Source organism: Ranitomeya variabilis, chromosome 8 (assembly GCF_051348905.1).
Source record: "Ranitomeya variabilis isolate aRanVar5 chromosome 8, aRanVar5.hap1, whole genome shotgun sequence".
Taxonomy (NCBI): domain Eukaryota; kingdom Metazoa; phylum Chordata; class Amphibia; order Anura; family Dendrobatidae; genus Ranitomeya; species Ranitomeya variabilis.
In genome coordinates this window covers 194,467,171-194,487,712 of record NC_135239.1, presented here as the reverse complement: position 1 = coordinate 194,487,712, position 20,542 = coordinate 194,467,171, and the positions used below count along the sequence as shown (strand labels likewise).

The following is a 20,542-nucleotide window of genomic DNA, read 5'->3' as shown; positions in this document are numbered from 1 at the left end:
AAATAGAAAGGCCATGGTTTGAGTGCTCCTGAGCTAATTTTCCACTGCTTTTACAATAGTTAAAGACTTCAAGATGGGGTTGCCAGCAAACAGTGTCTGAGATTGTTCAGGTCTTTAGTTTACAGACCAATGCATAGGAAAACTTGCTAGGATTTCCATAGCTCCTATTGTCCTATAAGTCATATCTGTACCCATTACAATATGGTGGAGAAGCTTTTTAAGGTGGATCAATCACCAGATTTTACCGTACGAGCTATATATTGAACAGATCTCTTGCACCCATTTAAGCTGGTATCCACATCAGAATGATTGTATAATCCTTTTTGATTTTTTTTTTTCCATCTATCGTTATACAATATTCATTTTACAGCCATTCTGGAATGAATGGTTCTCAATTCAGTTTGTATTGTGAAATCTGGTGTCATATCCTCTGTAACCAATAGTTTAGAACAAGAGGTACCATTTTTAAACAGTTCTTTTGAGAATGAGTTCCTCTCTACCATATTTAGGGATTTTTTTTAAATATTGTTTTACAAAAATGGATCTTCAAACAGATCTTTCTAGTTTGGAAAATATGCATGTATTAAGATAAGAGATAGTGAAGATAGTACATAGTGAAGAGGTATCTTACTGTTCAAACATAGGATTCTTCCATGGGTTTAGGCTTAATAATGAAGCTTTATCCGTGGACCATCATGCCTCTGGTCTGGGCTGTCAATTAGTTTGTAACGCTGTATAGCTGAGCTGGCTGTCAGTCAGTCCTTGCGCCACAGTTACAGACACCACTCACTATGCACTGAGCGGTGACAGAATCCAGCCACCACCCCATATGACTGAAAGCCCGAGGATGCCTGGGGGGAATAAATTTCATCGTCAGTATGGGGCCGGGCAGCTCTAGAATGCCAATAACCTGCAGATTCGCATCATGTCTGGAGGTTAGTAGCATTTTTTTATATGACAATTTCCCTGTAAAGTTAGAAATAAAATTTGGCACTCAACTTATATAGGTACGGTGAAGAATTTTTTATTGCAGTACAATGTTAATAAACGTTTCGGTCAGCATTGACCTTCTTCAGTATAACGACTGCTGGAGTGTTGTCTTTATAAGGATCAAGAAACCAGAAGTGTAGAAGTATGGGGATCCCTGTGAGGATACACCAGGGAGCACGTATCGGTGGTGGCTGAAAACGTAGCCCACCGCTGGTTATATCACTGCGATAGACGGGCTACCTTTTCAGCCACCACCGATACGTGCTCCCTGGTGTATCCTCACAGGGATCCACATACTTCTACACTTCTGGTTTCTTGATCCTTATAAAGACAATACTGCAGCAGTCAGTATACTGGAAAAGGTCAATGCTGACCAAAACGTTTATTAACATTGGACTGCAATAAAAAAAATTTCACTGTACCTACATAAGTTGAGTGCCAAATTTTATTTCTAACTATACTATTGGTCTGGGAACCTATTTGAGCACCAACACAGCTGTGCCACGATATACTTTCTACTTTCTAGTTTCCCTGTAAATGCATGTATTTGGCACTAAAAAGTATTTGTGCTATTCGAAAAAGTTAAAAAGGCACACAAGATCGCCACATGGTAATCGGCCAACTACTGCTGCATGTGGATCTAGACACAAAGTTACAGTACAATGATCACAACTGTGTCCCGTGGTGAGCCGTGCACCGGTGTGTTCATTACATGACCAGACGTGGTTTGTATCCCTCGTAAGTGAACACTTAAAGTTGCCAACAAATGCCAGCAAACAGAGATCTTGAAAAACATGGCAAATTGATACATACATGACACACATATCACTTCCACATTACATGCATGACACACCCATTATATACATGATACACACATTAGACAGATAACACACAGTATATACATGACACACCTAATATATACACGATACACAAGTCACTCACACATTTGACACATAACATACTGTACTTCATACATGACACGTGCATGTCACTCATACATTACGTACATTACATACTCGTTACTAACCCATTAGGCACATGACACACACGTCACACAATTAGACACATACACATGTCATACATTACATACACGATGCACACATGTCACTCACACATTAAATACACGTCACTCACAAATCAGACACATGACACACATACAGTACGTCGCTCACACATTACATACATAATGCAAACATTACAAATATGTCCCTCAAACAGTAGACGCATAACATAAATATACATCTCTCACATTAAAGAGTTAGTTATGCTTTGTTCACTTCACGTCGGGAGGTGAGCAGGGCAGGTGATGTCGGGCCAACTAATACCGGTCAATCGCACACACATCCTGGCGGGTATTGCTAAACATAACATCACCTGCTCAGCTATCCTTTTTCATACATGTAGCATACCCATACCTGCTGTGCAGATGTCATACATTGCACACATATTAGGTACATACTATATACATATCAAACACATGTTGCTCACACTACAAATACATAGGGTACTATAGTACCTACCATCTACACGATGGCATCTCCACTATGATAACCACCTTGCTACAAAATTTAGTTTGGCCCAACCCATAGGCCCAGCTGGAACTCTTTCCGGCACAGGTCCTCCTTTACCGGTATTGCTTTCTAATGCTTACACAAATGAGTTGGAAACAGCTAATAGGGGTGCCCTCAGTCGAACCCCCCATCAATCTTATAAAGATTGTTAAAGATATCTTAGTCCTAGACAACCATTTTAATTAATCAGGTAGCACAATTAATGATGTCGTGAGACCTATCGGCTCTTGCCTACATCATACCTGTATATACAGACGCATGGACAGCCTAAGGGATAATATTTGTGCTAGTCAACACGAGCATACAGCCCTCACACTGACGGAGTCGCTGCTTGTTTTATGTGTTCGCTCTGAAAAGAAGACTATTTTCATCTCGAAATCATTTTGCTTTGCTGATATTACAAACTGTATGACAGATGGGTCACACTCTGATCGCTGCATTCTAACATTTGGGAGAGCAGAGAACATATTTGGTGAAGCTGGCATGATTCGATGCTGTTTGATTCAAGCCACAATATGAGAACCACTAGTATTTCACGTTGAAAATAATTAAAGAAGCAGGAAACAATTAGAAAGCACACATTTTGAATAGTGACAGATGTTCTACATGTTTAAATTAGACAAAGGGATATAAGACAAATTCATGGGTCACAGTAACAACTGCTGCAGTCTTAGCTTGTAATTTGAAGTGCAAATATGGAAAACCCGGAAAATTAAAATGGAAAAACAATATTTATGCCATGCGCTTGTTATCCTTTTATTATAAAATTCGGTATTTTGTGACATCAAGATATGAACTATTACTAGAGTAATGAGCATCAATAGATGCATAATCTCCTACCAATGTGAGCTATGTAATTACCTGCCAACTGTGAAAGTTAGGAAAGAGGGAGCACCACGGCAAATTGTTCTTAGTATTATCTTAATTAAAGTCCTTGTTCGTGCATAGAAGTAAGCAATCGCTAATATAACGGGCGCAGATTTAACCATTAGGATAGGGGAGAGGCTGAATTGGAACACAAATACATTTAAAATAATTTTATTTTATTGATAACATAGTAAAACACAAAGTTAAAATTTAAGAAAGGTGCAAGAATGAAAAGAGGGAAGGGTGACTCAATCAATAATAATTGTTACATGATCAACATCTTCATGTCCTAAACAGTAGAAATGAAGTAATTCTTGTGTATATTAACGCTGCAAATTTCAGACCCCAAAGTATAAATTGGCCTTGGTATAATCAAGCCTAGGCCGCTTTAATTCCGGGTATAGTCTTTACTCGCAGAATAGTATGACCTGTTACATCGAGATGGTGGGGAGATCTGTATGTCCTAAGAATGTAGATGTGACCTCTACCTGTCTGATAATACATGTCTATGATGAAAAAACCTTCATTCTTAATGTATTACCTATAGCTGGATAAATAGATAGATAGATATAATAGATAGATAGATAGATAGATAGATAGATAGATAGATAGATAGATAGATAGATAGATAGATAGATAGATAGATAATAGATGATAGTTTCAAAAAGGTTCACTTTTTGGACCGAAACGTTGCTACCATGGGCTAAAAAAGCAGCTCTTTTTTCACAAATAACGGTGTGCTGCTCCTGTTTTTTGGATTCCTAGATAGATAGATAGATAGATAGATAGATAGATAGATAGATAGATAGATAGATAGATAGAGATACTACAGATGAGCAAATTGATTCCATGTAAATTGAATTCATGTAAAAATTTCAAGAATTCACTGAACCTGGTAAATTTGAACAATTTGCGATTTGCTTGGCAAGAATCACCAAGAATTTTTACTACCATTTTAAATATTGTGAAAGATTGCGTTAGCCAAAGAAGGCTCGCATAATCTCAGACGTGAATTGAATCCCCATAATGCCTTGAAGTTATGACATCACATTGTATAGCACAGCCAATCAGTAGGGATTATCATAGACTGTATAAATGCAGAGATAGGGAATTCAGCAGCCATATTTTGATGAATCTGGATAGTGAAAGAATGTGAAAACTCACAGCTTAGCCAAGAAATGTATAAAGCCCTAAAGAAACTGTACCGATAGCGTGTGAAAACGCAGAAGTGGAGATGATTAGTGTGCAAGGTAAAAATAATAATGTCAAACATGTTTTTCAGGACAATTGGATGTTTTGGAGTACGTTATAATATTTTTGATGAATCGGTTCACTGTAAATTGAACTTTGAAAATTTGGCAAAGCTGATGAATTTGAATTTCAGGAGATCTGCTCAGCCATAATAGGAAGATATGAGATAGATACAGTTGTGCTCAAAAGTTTACATACCCCAGCAGAATTTTTTGCTTTCTTGGCCTTTTTTCAGAGAATATGAATGATGACACCAAAACTTTTCTCAACTCATGGTTAGTTGTTGGGATGAAGCCATTTAATGTCAAACTACTGTGTTTTCTTTTTTTAAATCATAATGACAACCTATAATATCCAAATGACCCAGATCAAAAGTTCACATACCCCATTTCTTAATACCATGCATTGCCCCCTCTTACATCAATGACACTTTGAAGTCTTTTGTGGTAGTTGTGGATGAGGTTCTTTATTTTCTCAGATGATGAAGCTGCCCACTCTTCTTGGAATAAAAGCCTCCAGTTCCTGTAAATTCCTGGGCTGTCTAGCATGAACTGCGCTCTTGAGATCTCCCAAGAGTGGCTCAATGATATTGAGGTCAGGAGACTGAGATGGCCACTCCAGAAACTTCACTTTGTTCTGCTGTAGCCAATGACAGGTCGACTTGGTCTTGTGTTTTGTATCGTTGTCATGTTGGAATGTCCAAGTACGTCCCATGCGCAACTTCCGGGGCTGATGAGTGCATATTTGCCTCCAGTATATTCTGATAATGCTGATAATGCGCTTAATTCATCTTTCCTTCAACCTTGACCAAGTTTCCTGTGCCTTTGTAGCTCACACATCCCCAAAACATCAGTGATCCACCTTCGTGCTTTACATTAGGAATGGTGATCCTTTCATCAAAGGCCTTGTTGACCTCTCTCCAAGTGTAACATTTATGGTTGTAGCCAAAAAGTAAAATTTTGGTCTCTTGACTCCAAATTACCTTGTTCCAGAAGTTTTGAGGCTTGTCTCTGTGATGTTTTGCATATTGTAATTGAGATACTTTGTGGCATTTGCCCAGTAATGGCTTTCTTCTGGAGACTCGACCAAGCAGCCCATTTTTCTTCAAGTGCCTCCTTATTGTGCATCTTGAAACAGCCACACTGCTAGTTTTCAGAGAGTCCTCTATTTCAGCTGATGTTATTTGTGGGTTTTTCTTTGCATCCCGAACAATTTTCCTGGCAGTTGTTGACCTACCTGACCATGGTTTTGTTTTTACAGAGCCCCTGATTTTCCATTTGTTAATCACAGTTCGAACGCTGCTGACTGGCATTATGAATTCCTTGGATATCTTTTCTTTCCTGTTTTATGCAGTTCAGCTGCCTTTACCCGTAGATCTGTTGACAATTATTTTGCTTTCCCCATGACTCACAATCCTGATACGTCAGTGGCTGGATGAAAGATGCAAGAGTCTGTCTGGATCCCAGAAACTCACTCAGCTTTTATGCACACACACTGATTACAAGCAAACAAGTAACAGCCATTCAAACCCATTTGTGTCAACTTCTGTGCATGTTATCAAGCCAAAATCACCAGGGTATGTGAACTTTCGGTCAGGGTCATTTGGATGTTTTGGGTTGTCATTATGATTTAAAAAGAGAAAACACAGTAGTTTGACAATAAATGGCTTTACCCAACCACTAACCATGAGTGGAGAAAAAGTTTTTGTGTTATCATTCAACTGCTACAAACCATGGCTTTTAAAATCCTGCTCAGAAATAATAATGAATAACCTCAAATTTGAACTTTTGGCATTTATTTAATTACCTGTACTCTTCACTCTATGGTCCCGCAAAGAAAAAGAGAAAAGGTGCTCCAAGTCGGTGACTTGTGAGAATGAAGGGCTTATACTCCGACCACTGACCCACACACCAGTGGGAAGAAACGTATTCAAACCAAAGAGGAAATTGATTCCCAGACATTGCCACAGAGTGAAGATAAGGGTGTATGTTTTCTGGATCTTTATTCATTCAGACAACACTTTTCAAGCTCAGGCTGACTCCTTCATCAGGCATAGTATATTTTATACAGCCTCCTCCCTTATATAGGGGAGGGAAGATACCGCTACACAGGTTAAAACCATAAATAATTAAAACCAACAATTTGTACAAGTCACACACGTAAAATTATCAGCAAAGAACCATTTGTTGTATATAAATATGAATTATGTTGAGTATATGTACGCTGTTATAAAATTGTATAAAAACATTTTTTTTCTGTCTGTATAACATACTATACCTGATAAATGAGTCAACCCGAATTCAAATCGCATTGTATGAATCAATATGAATCCAGAGAACATATCCCCTTGTCTTCACTCTGTAGCAGCGCCTGGGAATCACGGTTCTTTTTCGTGTTTGGCTTGAATACTTTGTGGTCCAGATCATAGGATTGTCCTGAAAAAATTGTCAGCATTAACATTAATGCAAGATTTCTTCCAATAGCACCGCACTAGGATCAGACTTTACTATTGAAATGTATATCCTACAGAAAACATGGAGTCAAAGTCCACAATTTTATGCAAAATTCAAGAAATGTATTAAGTAATACAAAAAAATTAGGCCCAAGAATCATTACATAAATATTAAAAATCAAATTGGAAGACATTGGTGTTGGTGGACGCTGATCCACAAATCAATAGCAGGTGTGGGTAGTATTAGTCCTGTATATATACCATAGCTCTCATAAAGTGCCAGTGCTACTATATACTGTCATAACACAAAATCAGACCGATTGACTGACCAAATTCAATGAATATTGACAGACGTGTAGGTAACCTGATATAACCTCGTGTATAAAGTGTTAGTGCCTACATTTTATAACCACACATACCATGTGAATAAATGTAATGTAGCTGAATGAACACAGTTGATTTTATGTCCCATGTACCTACCACTAGTACACACAATAATACACCCCAAGGCATCAATCAATTTAAGATCTGTAAACTTTAGAATCAAAAAGTGTTTAAAGTGCTAGTGCCTACATTTTATAACCACACATACCATGTGAATAAATGTAATGTACTCTAATGAACATAGTTGATTTTATGTCCCATGTACCTACCACTAGTAAACACAATACTATACCCCAAAGCATCAATCAATTTAAGATCTGTAAACTTTTTAGAATCAAAAAGAGAAACAGTGGTCTGAATGAATGGACAGGACCCTCTTATCCATTTTCTGCCTGCGTGGACCAGCTACACCAGCATCCACCTATCCCATTGAAATGCTATGGAATTCTAAAGTGGGCTCATGATCCAAAAGGTCCTGCAGCAAAAGCACATGTTCAGATTTATTTCCTCTCACGGACACTGCCTTCTTTTGGGCTCGTACACATGACTGTAAAACTCAGAAAATTGCTAGCCATTTTTTTGTTGGATAGCACTTGTCCACATGCTATTCAATGAGGAAATGCACATGTCCGATTCGGTCTAAGAAAAAAATCATAGCATGCCCGAGTTGACTCCAAAAATCCAATGGCACTCAGCCATTCATTCTTATGGGTCCGTGGAAAACATACCATCCAAGTGTAGTCTGATTTTCACGAACACATAGAATGTAAAATATGAAGAAACGTTTTTTTTCTCCGCATCTGAGAAAACCAGATCACCATATGATCACACTTTGATCAAACTCTGATCACAATGTGATTAGCACAATTGGGCCCATTTTCTCGGATGAGAGAAAAATCAGTTGTGTGACTCTAGCCTTAAGCTGTGCAATATATTCGTAATACAGTATGTAGTTTTAACGCTTTCCTTTCCATATTGCTCAGCTTAGAGGAAACACTGCTCATGGGCCCAGGGCATTCCAGTCCAACATGGGGAACCACTGTAGGCAATGTCAAATTATTTTGTTGCATTCACTGACAAGTTAATCTTTTCTGTAGATTTCAATCAGTGGGTTACTGCTAGCTTTGTCATCCTGATTCTGAACTAAAATACAATCCGATAACCAATTAAGTGTTCTATACCAAGTTCACATGGGTGAAGTATCAGAATTTGGAAAACGCATTTGCTTACTTGCTTGAGACAAAGACTCTGTCTTAAATCCCTCTTTCCAACAGTAAAGCCCTGTTATTAGAGTTCCATGAATGTGTGGGGCAACCACTGCCTCACTGATTCGTCTGCGATGTACCAGTACAACAAATATCTGCATATTGTCTATTGTGTCGTGAGTGTATTTGTGAATGGAACGAGTCAACATTCACAATGACGATCAAGTGATGTAGTTACGTCCCCAATGTTTATTATATCACTCCATCTAATTCTAACATCCCGTCCCTCTAGAGGACACCATGAGGGACATTTATGAAAACCATTGTAGCTCTAGTTGAAGAGGGTTGCAGATATTTTTATTATATCAGCTTGGTTTCATAAATCTACCTATGGACCGTTTTATGGTAGTTTCTTATGACATAGTATTTTTTTATGCAACCAGAGATAGTGTAGATAATTTGCAATTTTGTTTCTTTTGTCATCTCCACTGTCTTTCCTTTGACACGCTTGGTCCTGTCATCTTTATGTATATTCTCACTCCTCCTTACTTTGTACTCTTTTCTCCACCATGCATGACCAGTTCATCGGCCTAAACCAAAGCCATCACCTGTGCCTCCACCCAGTCAAACCCAGGCTAACATGTTAAATCAAAGGCTCAAAGGCATGCCTAAACCAGTTCCAAGTACTGTATCGGCTTTACTACATTTGATTTGTTTAGCCTAGTTTCCCTTCCCCAACCTCTTCTCCCTGAACCACTTAGGCATTGGAAGGACTCACAGTGTATTACAATGCCTTGCTGTTTTCTTCCAGCACCTTGGTGGTTAACATAGCTTAGTTTCAACATCGGCTTCCAAGCACTTCCTCTCGATATGTTCATTTCTGTCTAGATCTGTCCGGCACCAGCAGCATTTTCCAATCTGAATGTCAGCACAAAATAACATTGTTATTACATAACATTCTGCATGATAATGTTAATGTTTATGAGTTTCAAATACAATTTTAACTGTTTTCTTAAAGGGTACCTATCACTTTAGAAAAACTTTTGGAATATCATAGAGACATGTAAAAGTTTTGACCGATGTGATCTGGGTGTTGAGACTCCCAATGATCACTAAATGATCAAATCATTTAAGATCTTTTTTTTAGCTCAGCTCTCCTAAGGAACAACAGAGCAAGAGTTGTACAGATCCATAGAAAATGTGAATCCTAGGACATATGGGCGGAGCCAATCAGAAATAATATTGAGAACTTCGTCTTCTTCATTTTGCTGATTAGTCGGTGTCTCAGCACAAAAAACCTCACCGGACAAAACTTGTCATCAACATTTCACTAGGATGCGTCAAAAGTTTTTTGAAACGATCGTTACCCTTTAATAGATTTCTTATGTTTTGCGGTATCAGTGCTCCAGCTGGTAGTTAGCTGATTGAATGCCAATAAGTAACAATGGCAACTGACTACAAAACCAATGTAGACAAAAAGCTAAAAGTTTCAACTTGCACATAGTTGCAAGTAGCATAGTTGCACGTAGCTGTAAAACCAAACAAAGCTAATGAACAGGAATAGTTATGGGGGGAAAGAAAATTGTCAGTACAAATTACATCCCTAAAGGACCACCACAGCCATAGCCTTATACTGGTGGAAATTAGTTTTCTAAACATCTGCTGTATTGTTAAAGAAAAAGTTAAACTTAGCAGAAGCTGTATGCTTATTAGCAGTATGAAGTCATGGAGGTGGTGACACTTCCCTGAAGAGTCACGCAGGCTTAAATAGTCATGCTGTCCATTTCTGGCTTGAGATTATGGTGTCACTTTCCTGGAGAGTCACAATGGTTAAAAAGTCATGCTCTCTATTTCTGGCTTGAGATGGTGGTGTCACTTCCCTGAAAAGTCTTGCTAGCTTAAAGAGTCATGCTGTACATTTCTGTCTTGAGATAGTTGTGTCACTTCCCTGAAGAGTCACGCTGGTTTAAAGAGTCATGCTGTACATTTCTGGCTTGAGATAGTTGTGTCACTTCCCTGAATAGTCATGTTGGCTTAAAAAGTCATGCTGTCGCTTTCCCGGCTTGAGATGGTAGTGTCACCTTTCTAAAGTGTCACATTGGCTTAAAGAGTCATGCTGTCCCTTACTGTCTTGAGATGGTGTTGTCACTCCCCTGAAGAGTTGGGATGGCTTAAAGAGTCATGCAGTTCATTTCTGGCTTAAGATGATGGTACCACTTCCGCGTAAAGTTATGCTAGCTCAAAAAATCATGTTGTCCCTTTTTGGCTTGAGATGACAGAGTCATTTCCCTGAAGAGTCATGCTGGCTTATAGAGTCATGTGTCCCTTTCTCACTTGAGATGATGGTGTCACTCCCCTGAAGAGTCACCCTGTCCATTTCTGGCTGAGGTGGTGATGTCACTTCCCTAATGAGTCATGCTGTCCTTTTTTGACTTGAGATGGGGGTATCACTCCTCTGAAGAGTCACGCTGGCGTCATGCTGTTGCTTTATGGCTTGATTGATTCTCTAGAGATCTGGATAAAATTAATACAAACCAGCTCCAGAAGCATCTAGTGCATTTGCTTTGCATAGATAAAGCCAAGACCAGTAAACCTTGCTTTACTGTACATCTGCTTTAAGTTGGCTTGCAATCACATATCCTGCAGCCTGTGGGACATCAGTCAAGCCACAAAAGGTATGTTTAGGAACCGGCAGTATATATTCACACAGAGGTTGCCACCTACTCTGTGACTCGTACTATGTGCAAACTTCTATTTTTAACAAAATACAGCAAATTATATTAGGTATAAAGACATATTTAGAAAATGTATCTACCCCAGTATATGGCTGTTATGGCGCCTAATGGGCATTACTTGTTCTGACAAGTTCCTTAAAAGATAAAGTTGATTATATATTTTGTCTGCAGTCTATTGAATAATTTGCCTTACAGGATATATTCCAAATAGAAAATACTCCAAAGATATCTAGCGCTGTGAATTAGGAATATTTCTATAAAATGTAACAAAAAAACTCTCTTTACTTGATTCACATACTAATTACAATATGAAAAATAACATTATTAACATAGATGCAACATTCTCCCTACAGTACACCGATAGATTTATACAGTTCTAGGTATAAAATGTGGAATAAAAAGTTGTGGACAAATTTGTGGTTCCACAAGGAAGAATAGAAAGCTGGAGCACTGTTTATGAAATTAAACAAATAATTGTGAATTTAGAGTTTCTTTAATATTTCTTATTAATTTGTAGCCTTTAAAAAAATCATGCATGATAATAAACAGTTATCCAATATCCTGGAATTTGACTAACCAGAGAAATATCCAAATGCATCCCAAGAACTGAAGTTCTAATTCATCTTCTTGTACTTCAGAAAACGTAGGTCGCTTAGTAACTCCTGCCAAAAAGTTAGAAGACACAATAAGACTGGCAGAGCTTGTCATTGAAGTACTCCAGCAAAATGAAGAACATCATGCCGAGGTGAGGACCTACCTATTATAAAAAAAAATGTTGTGATGGGTTAGTTTCTAGAGCTCTCTCTAGAACATAAATGACTTACAAGGTTTTTTTTGCAAGAAGGATATAAGTGGTTTTAAAATAATTGGAAATTCATCATAGGGTTGATACCAAATTATTTAACCCTCAAGTTTTTGTATTAATTGAAATGATCAAAATCTTAAATTTGGGCATTTTTTAAAATTGAAATTTGATCTTTTTTTACAACTTTTGTAATTTATTTTTTAAGGGATGTGGGTTTTTTTCCTTTTTTTAAGGTTGCGAAATTAGTGTTACACTATCAAAAACAATTATATTCAATTTTAGAGTTTGGTTAAATGTCTATTATTGTTCGATTACAAACAACTATATTCAATTCTAGGGTTTTTGTTAAATGTCTACTATTGTTCGATCATAAACAATTACATTCAATTTTTGAGTTTGGTGAAATGTCAACTATTGTTAAAAAAAATGATGGTTTAAAAAGCAAGTTGGTTATCTTAATCATCTGAACTCACAGTACAATTCCAATTATATTTTTATATTTATTTAACAATCTTATACATCATCACTCCTAATATTTTTCTATCAATTCCCCGCATTCCCCAAATCTCAACATTTTTAGATCTCGATAATTTTTCCTCCACATTCTATATTTTGTTTTTACTTATTTTTGTTAAAATGTCATGATATTTTTTGATAACTGGAAATATCACGATGATAGCTTTTCTATCACTATTCACTACCATGAAGCTAATGAATAGTCCGAAAGACCCAACTATTGCCTGATTTGCATATTTAAATTTACTCCCTGTTTTTTCACTGTTCTTTCTATCTTGGATGATCCTGACAGGGAAAAGAGGTATGTGGTTAAGCTCAACAAATTGAGTCACCTGCTCTCATATCTTGTGCATGTCCTTCATGTTTTTTGATGGGATTTTATCCTTTTTTTTGCTTCCTTTGTAGTAGTAACATAAGTAGTGTAGCAGCCAGATCACATAGATTTGCCTGTGAAACTTAGTTGCCCCACAAAATCGAAGTGTGTAGTGATAATCTACCCCATGCATGCGGCAATGGGCGTATTATACAAGCATTGCGGCTGTTCCCTAGCACAACCCAGTCTTTGTTTATTCTTTCCTAATCCTCCTGTTTTATCCACATCATTTTGAAGTCAACCTGCTATAATTCAAGAGTGACAATAACGTCTTGGTCCCAGATTCTATATCTTCTTTAAATTAACAGTAGAGTTACAGTACATTGACCATAAATTGCTTTCTGCCGATGTTTTATATTTTGTATCTTCTAATTTTGGAGTGTATTTTTATGCTTTTCTTCTATAAAAAATAAATACATGTGCATTTTAATTAGGAACATATTTTTAACTCTCCATTGGATTTTAAAAATATTTTCTTACCTAACGTAGAAATTTTTGGATTTTTTTGAATACCAAAATATTTTCGAAAAACAAAAATAACTTTTTGAAAGTTTTTTTAACAGTCGAACCCCTTCATGACATATGACGTACAATAACGTGAAATGTCGTGTCCCTGTCTTTGATGTGGGCTCGCAAGCCAAGCCTGCATCTTTCCCAGCAAATGATGGCCGGTTTATTCAGCCATCATCTGCCTCTAACAGCCAGACAGCAGCACTTAACACACACTGGTACAGGGCGTTGTAATTCCATGTGCCCATCAGCACACCCTTTACGTGATCGGTAGTCGCCGATGGGTTGTCATGACAGACAGGCATCTGCTTAAGATCCTGGTACCTGTTATTATGACACTTTTGTGAAAGCCAACATTTACCTAGCATTCAAAAGAGACTATGATTTTCGTTACACATAGCTGATGCTCTGCTATGTATTCTCCAAGCAAATCGTAGCTTCAAGTTCCCTAAAGGGACTAACAAATACAGTAAAAAGTGAGATAAAATGTTTTTAAAACTATGAAAAAAATTTGAAAAACACAAATGTTCAAATCACCCCCTTAAAAATAAAGCAAATAGAAAAAAGGAAAGATACATATATTTGGTATCGCTGCACTCATAAAAGTCTCATCTGACAAAATATAAAATAAATTAATCTGATCAGTAAAGGGCGTAATGAGAGAAAAAATAAAAAGACCAGAATTATGTTTTTTGGCCACCACAACACTGCAATAAAATTCAATAAAAGGCAATCAAAACATTTTATCTATTCGAAAATGGTATCAGTAAAAATGACAGCTCAGGGTGGAAAAATAAGCCCTCACACTGCCTCATACCTAGAAAATGTCAACTGTTACCGGTCTTGGAAAATGGAAAGAAAAGCAATTTATTTTTTTTTTACAAATTTCCGAATATTTTTTTTACCACTTTAAAAAAAAAAATAATAATAAAAAATAAATAAATAAATAAAATAAGAAAAAATTATATATATATATATATATATATATATATATATATATATATATATATACAGTGTATATATATATACAGTGGGGCAAAAAAGTATTTAGTCAGTCAGCAATAGTGCAAGTTCCACCACTTAAAAAGATGAGAGGCGTCTGTAATTTACATCATAGGTAGACCTCAACTATGGGAGACAAACTGAGAAAAAAAAATCCAGAAAATCACATTGTCTGTTTTTTATCATTTTATTTGCATATTATGGTGGAAAATAAGTATTTGGTCAGAAACAAACAATCAAGATTTCTGGCTCTCACAGACCTGTAACTTCTTCTTTAAGAGTCTCCTCTTTCCTCCACTCATTACCTGTAGTAATGGCACCTGTTTAAACTTGTTATCAGTATAAAAAGACACCTGTGCACACCCTCAAACAGTCTGACTCCAAACTCCACTATGGTGAAGACCAAAGAGCTGTCAAAGGACACCAGAAACAAAATTGTAGCCCTGCACCAGGCTGGGAAGACTGAATCTGCAATAGCCAACCAGCTTGGAGTGAAGAAATCAACAGTGGGAGCAATAATTAGAAAATGGAAGACATTCAAGACCACTGATAATCTCCCTCGATCTGGGGCTCCACGCAAAATCCCACCCCGTGGGGTCAGAATGATCACAAGAACGGTGAGGATAAATCCCAGAACCACGCGGGGGGACCTAGTGAATGAACTGCAGAGAGCTGGGACCAATGTAACAAGGCCTACCATAAGTAGCACACTACGGCACCATGGACTCAGATCCTGCAGTGCCAGACGTGTCCCACTGCTTAAGCCAGTACATGTCCGGGCCCGTCTGATGTTTGCTAGAGAGCATTTGGATGAACCAGAGGAGTTTTGGGAGAATGTGTTATGGTCTGATGAAACCAAACTGGAACTGTTTGGTAGAAACACAACTTGTCGTGTTTGGAGGAAAAAGAATACTGAGTTGCATCCATCAAACACCATACCTACTGTAAAGCATGGTGGTGGAAACATCATGCTTTGGGGCTGTTTCTCTGCAAAGGGGCCAGGACGACTGATCCGGGTACATGAAAGAATTAATGGAGCCATGTATCGTGAGATTTTGAGTGCAAACCTCCTTCCATCAGCAAGGGCATTGAAGATGAAACGTGGCTGGGTCTTTCAACATGACAATGATCCAAAGCACACCGCCAGGGCAACGAAGGAGTGGCTTCGTAAGAAGCATTTCAAGGTCCTGGAGTGGCCTAGCCAGTCTCCAGATCTCAACCCTATAGAAAACCTTTGGAGGGAGTTGAAAGTCCGTGTTGCCAAGCGAAAAGCCAAAAACATCACTGCTCTAGAGGAGATCTGCATGGAGGAATGGGCCAACATACCAACAACAGTGTGTGGCAACCTTGTGAAGACTTACAGAAAACGTTTGACCTCTGTCATTGCCAACAAAGGATATATTACAAAGTATTGAGATGAAATTTTGTTTCTGACCAAATACTTATTTTCCACCATAATATGCAAATAAAATGATAAAAAAACAGACAATGTGATTTTCTGGATTTTTTTTTCTCAGTTTGTCTCCCATAGTTGAGGTCTACCTATGATGTAAATTACAGACCCCTCTCATCTTTTTAAGTGGTGGAACTTGCACTATTGCTGACTGACTAAATACTTTTTTGCCCCACTATGTATATATATATATATATATATATATATATATATATATATATATATATATATATATATATATATATATGTTTGGTAACTACATAATCATACCGAACTGGAGAATCATATAATTTTACCATATAGTGAACATGGTAAATAAAAAAAAGAGTTGTGTATTTGTACTTTTTTTGCAATTTCAACGCACTTGTAATTTTTTTCACGCTTTACAGTGCATCACCTGATGAAATGTATGGTGTCATTAAAAAGGACGACTCGTCCTGCAAAAAAATGTTGATGGAAAAATAAAATGATGGATCTCGTAAAAAGGAAGGAAAAAACAAAAATGAACAAAGGGAAAATAGCGCAATCACGAAAGGGTTAAAGTATAAACATAATCATATTAAAAATAATAATAGGATCAGTATTTTATGTTTCATTAAAACATTTTTTTTTACTTATTGGACATGGACCTTTAATTAATTTGCCACTGACAAAATATTCCAATTTTGGTTAGAGTAAACAAAACAGGTTACGGAAAAGTCTCCATAGCGCTGTTTATTCTCAATTTCTATTTCAATAATTTACACATTTTTCAAAGCCAGCAAAGTGGTTATTATATTTCACTTTCATACATCACTCAGTGTTCTTGCTATGCCATATTATGACAAATATGTAACATAACTGAAAAATAATTGTAAAAAAAATATTAGGACTAAATTAATCTTGTTACCAAACAGAACATTGATTTACTGAGAATAAAAATGTCATTCTGTTCATTAATCACAAATTCTTTTTTTTCTTCCCCGAAATGTTACATGACTTCATCATAAAAAAGATATTAATATTTTTTTACGAAAGCCTAGTAAAACAATAAGCGAATGTACTTTGGACTTTTTTTTAACCCATATTTCCAGTTGATATACATAGACAGCCTAGTTAACGTGAATAAAACTTTACGTAAATATTTATGTGTCTTCTAAATTGCCAAATTAATCCCTAAATAAAATAAAAACTAGCGTTAATTTTTTTTTTTTTTTTAAAAAGCTGGATATAAAATATAGCACAAGTAACTATAAAGTCTAAAATACTATGTGTATAGTCAACTTTTTAGCCAAATTTTTCATTATTTTATTGAAATGTATCCTATATTATGGTAGCAATGATATTAAATTGGTTGTCCCCATTCAAAAACCTTTTTCCTATAGGCTCAGGTACCTTTAACAAAAACAAAAGCAGAGTAGATTCACACAACCAATTTTTCCATGTCAGAGAAAAACGGTCCCTTTATTCTCATCAGACTTTGATCAGAGTTTGATCATAGTGGCATCTGTTTTTCTTGGATGTGGAGAGAAAAAAAAGTAAGTTTTTCCACCTTCGTCAGTCAGCGAAAATTGGCCACACTTGGATGTCATCCAAGTGCAATCCGATTATTTCCATGGACCCATAGACCTCCATTGTCGATTTTGACCCAACACTGGGAGCAAAATGGAAAATGTCTCGGATTTTTTGTGGACCACTCAGACCAAGGAAAAAATTGGGCACGTACACAGCCCCATAGAATATCATAGGTATCAGTGCTATCCGTGCAAATCATGGTTAGCACTCGTCTGAGAAAACTGGTCGTGTGTCCTTGGCTTCACTTAAATTCGCCAGTTCCAATGCTGTGTTTCAATCATTGCCCTGATCTTTGTTGTTTGGCTGCAGCAGCAATGATGTCACATTGACAGCGCTGCAGCCAATTACTGAGATTAGCAACCCTGCTGATGTAGACGGCACAAGCCGCTGAGCCCAGTAATTGGCTTCAGATTGTCAATATGACGTCACTCTGTGCCCGATCTGGGGAGGCTATGTAAAGCTTAGTTTGATTTTATTTTTAAAGCCTATGGGAAAAAAAAAGGTTTTCCAACTGGGGACAATCACTTTAAAGGTTGCATAAAAATACACCAAATGTACATATAGTTCCGAAAATCTGAAAAAACATAATTATTTTGGTTATGCCTTTTCAAAAATATGTTGACATTTTTTAAAAGCACTTTTTGGATTTGTTCAATACATCTATTTTTTTCTACAAACTAAGTAAAGAGTAAAGAGTTTCCAATATTTATGCTACTCACCCCTCCGGCGGACCCTGGCTCTTAGCGGTGCCTCCGTTCCTAAGAATGCAGGGAGTGAAGGACCTTCGATGACGTCGCGGCTTGTGATTGGTTGCGTGAGCGGTCACATGAGCGGTAACGCGACCAATCACAAGCCGCGACGTCATTGAAGGTCCTTCACTCTGCATTCTTAGGAACGGAGGCAGACGCTTGGACTGGTGAGAGCCGGGGCCGTCGGAGGGGTGAGTATATCAATATTTTTTATTTTTATTCTTTATTTTATACATGAATATGGATCCCAGGGCCTGAAGGAGAGTTTCCTCTCCTTCAGACCCTGGGAACCATTCCGATATTTTGTGTCCCATTGATATGCATTGGTATCGGGTATCAGTATCGGCGATATCCGATATTTTTTGGATATTGGCCGATCCAATCCGATACCGATACCTTTGCATATCGGAAGGTATCGCTCAACACTACTCAGAATCCCAGAGTCATGCACAGATAACATTTAGCGAGTGCTGATATTCCATGTCTGTTGTTTGCATCCATCTCCATAATGGAATTCCAAAAGATCAAAGGTACCAAAAGAGGATCCTTAAAAAGTGTGATTTTTATTCCATGATCGTTTAAAAAAAGACACAACAGTAAGACAAGAAAACATTTTCGTATTGTAGAAAATATAGCTTTCGATTGTTGTGTCTTTTTTAAAAAAAAATCATGGAATTTTTAGAGTAATCTTTTGGTGCCTCAAATCTTTTGGAATTTTATTGCTTTGGACCCAGTAGGAGGCCCTACCGATAAAGCACAAAACCCATCAATGGTACATGAGATTTTCCACTGGAGTGAGTTTTTCCCATCTCCATAATTTGTCAGATTTTTGGCCAATATATTTCAAAACAATGTGCATGTACCGGTGGTTTTGAAAAATCATGGTTGTGTTACCAGTCCAATCGTGGTCTTCTTTTCTTTATGCAGGTTCCATGATACTGTTGAACATATATTAGTTAATTTGCAAAGCTCTCCAAAATATTTTAGCATTCCTATCACACACCCATCACATTTCAGAGAACATGAAAATCTGAAACCAAACTTAGTATTTCCCCGGTTGAACCCCAAGCCACACATGCTTATTATAAAGCGGACAAAATATACTGTATATATTTTTTTCTTTTCATTTTTTAAGCAATAAGGTTTAAACATTTTTGGCTGCTTTATCTTCTCTTTTTGGACAATGATAAGACTTAAAAAATACATTTTATAAAATAATGAATATTGGGTGTCAATTTTTCCTTGAAGCAGTTGTCCTAAAGGCCCCATCTCACATAGCGATTTACCAACGATCACGACCAGCGATACGACCTGGCCGTGATCGTTGGTAAGTCGTTGTGTGGTCGCTGGGGAGCTGTCACACAGACCGCTCTCTCCAGCGACCAACGATCAGGGGAACGACTTCGGCATCATTGAAACTGTCTTCAACGATGCCGAAGTCCCCCTGCAGCACGCGGGTAACCAGGGTAAACATCGGGTTACTAAGCGCAGGGCCGCGCTTAGTAACCCGATGTTTACCCTGGTTACCAAAAAAAACAAACAGTACATACTCACCATCTGATGTCCGTCAGGTCCCTTGCCGTCTGCTTCCTGCTCTGACTGAGTGCCGCCGTACAGTGAGAGCAGAGCGCAGCGGTGACGTCACTGCTGTGCTGTGCTCTCACTGTACGGCGGCACTCAGTCAGAGCAGGAAGCAGACGGCAAGGGACCTGACGGACATCAGATGGTGAGTATGTAGTGTTTGTTTTTTTTTACATTTACGCTGGTAACCAGGGTAAACATCGGGTTACTAAGCGCGGCCCTGCGCTTAGTAACCCGATGTTTACCCTGGTTACCAGTGAAGACATCGCTGGATCGGTGTCACACACACCGATTCAGCGATGTCAGCGGGACCTCAACGACCAAAAAAAGGTCCAGGCCATTCCGACACGACCAGCGATCTCGCAGCAGGGGCCTGGTCGCTGGTACGTGTCACACATAGCGAGATCGCTACTGAGGTCGCTGTTGCATCACAAAACTTGTGACTCAGCAGCGAGATCGCTAGCGATCTCGCTATGTGAGACGGGGCCTTAACTTATGTGATCGCTGATAACTTGCTGATTAGTGGGGTCCTAGCAGAGATAAA

General features: G+C 37.8%; 1 protein-coding gene across 20 annotated transcripts in view; it reads left to right on the top strand.

The window, feature by feature from the left end:
- Positions 1 to 20,542, top strand: part of CADPS (calcium dependent secretion activator) — a 434,847-nt gene that overhangs the window by 293,146 nt on the left and 121,159 nt on the right. For all 20 annotated transcript variants that reach the window (XM_077275863.1, XM_077275861.1, XM_077275860.1 and 17 more), the window contains one exon: positions 12,094 to 12,200. In XM_077275863.1, coding sequence (XP_077131978.1) covers positions 12,094 to 12,200 — 107 coding nt within the window. The remainder of the gene's footprint in view (positions 1 to 12,093; positions 12,201 to 20,542) is intronic.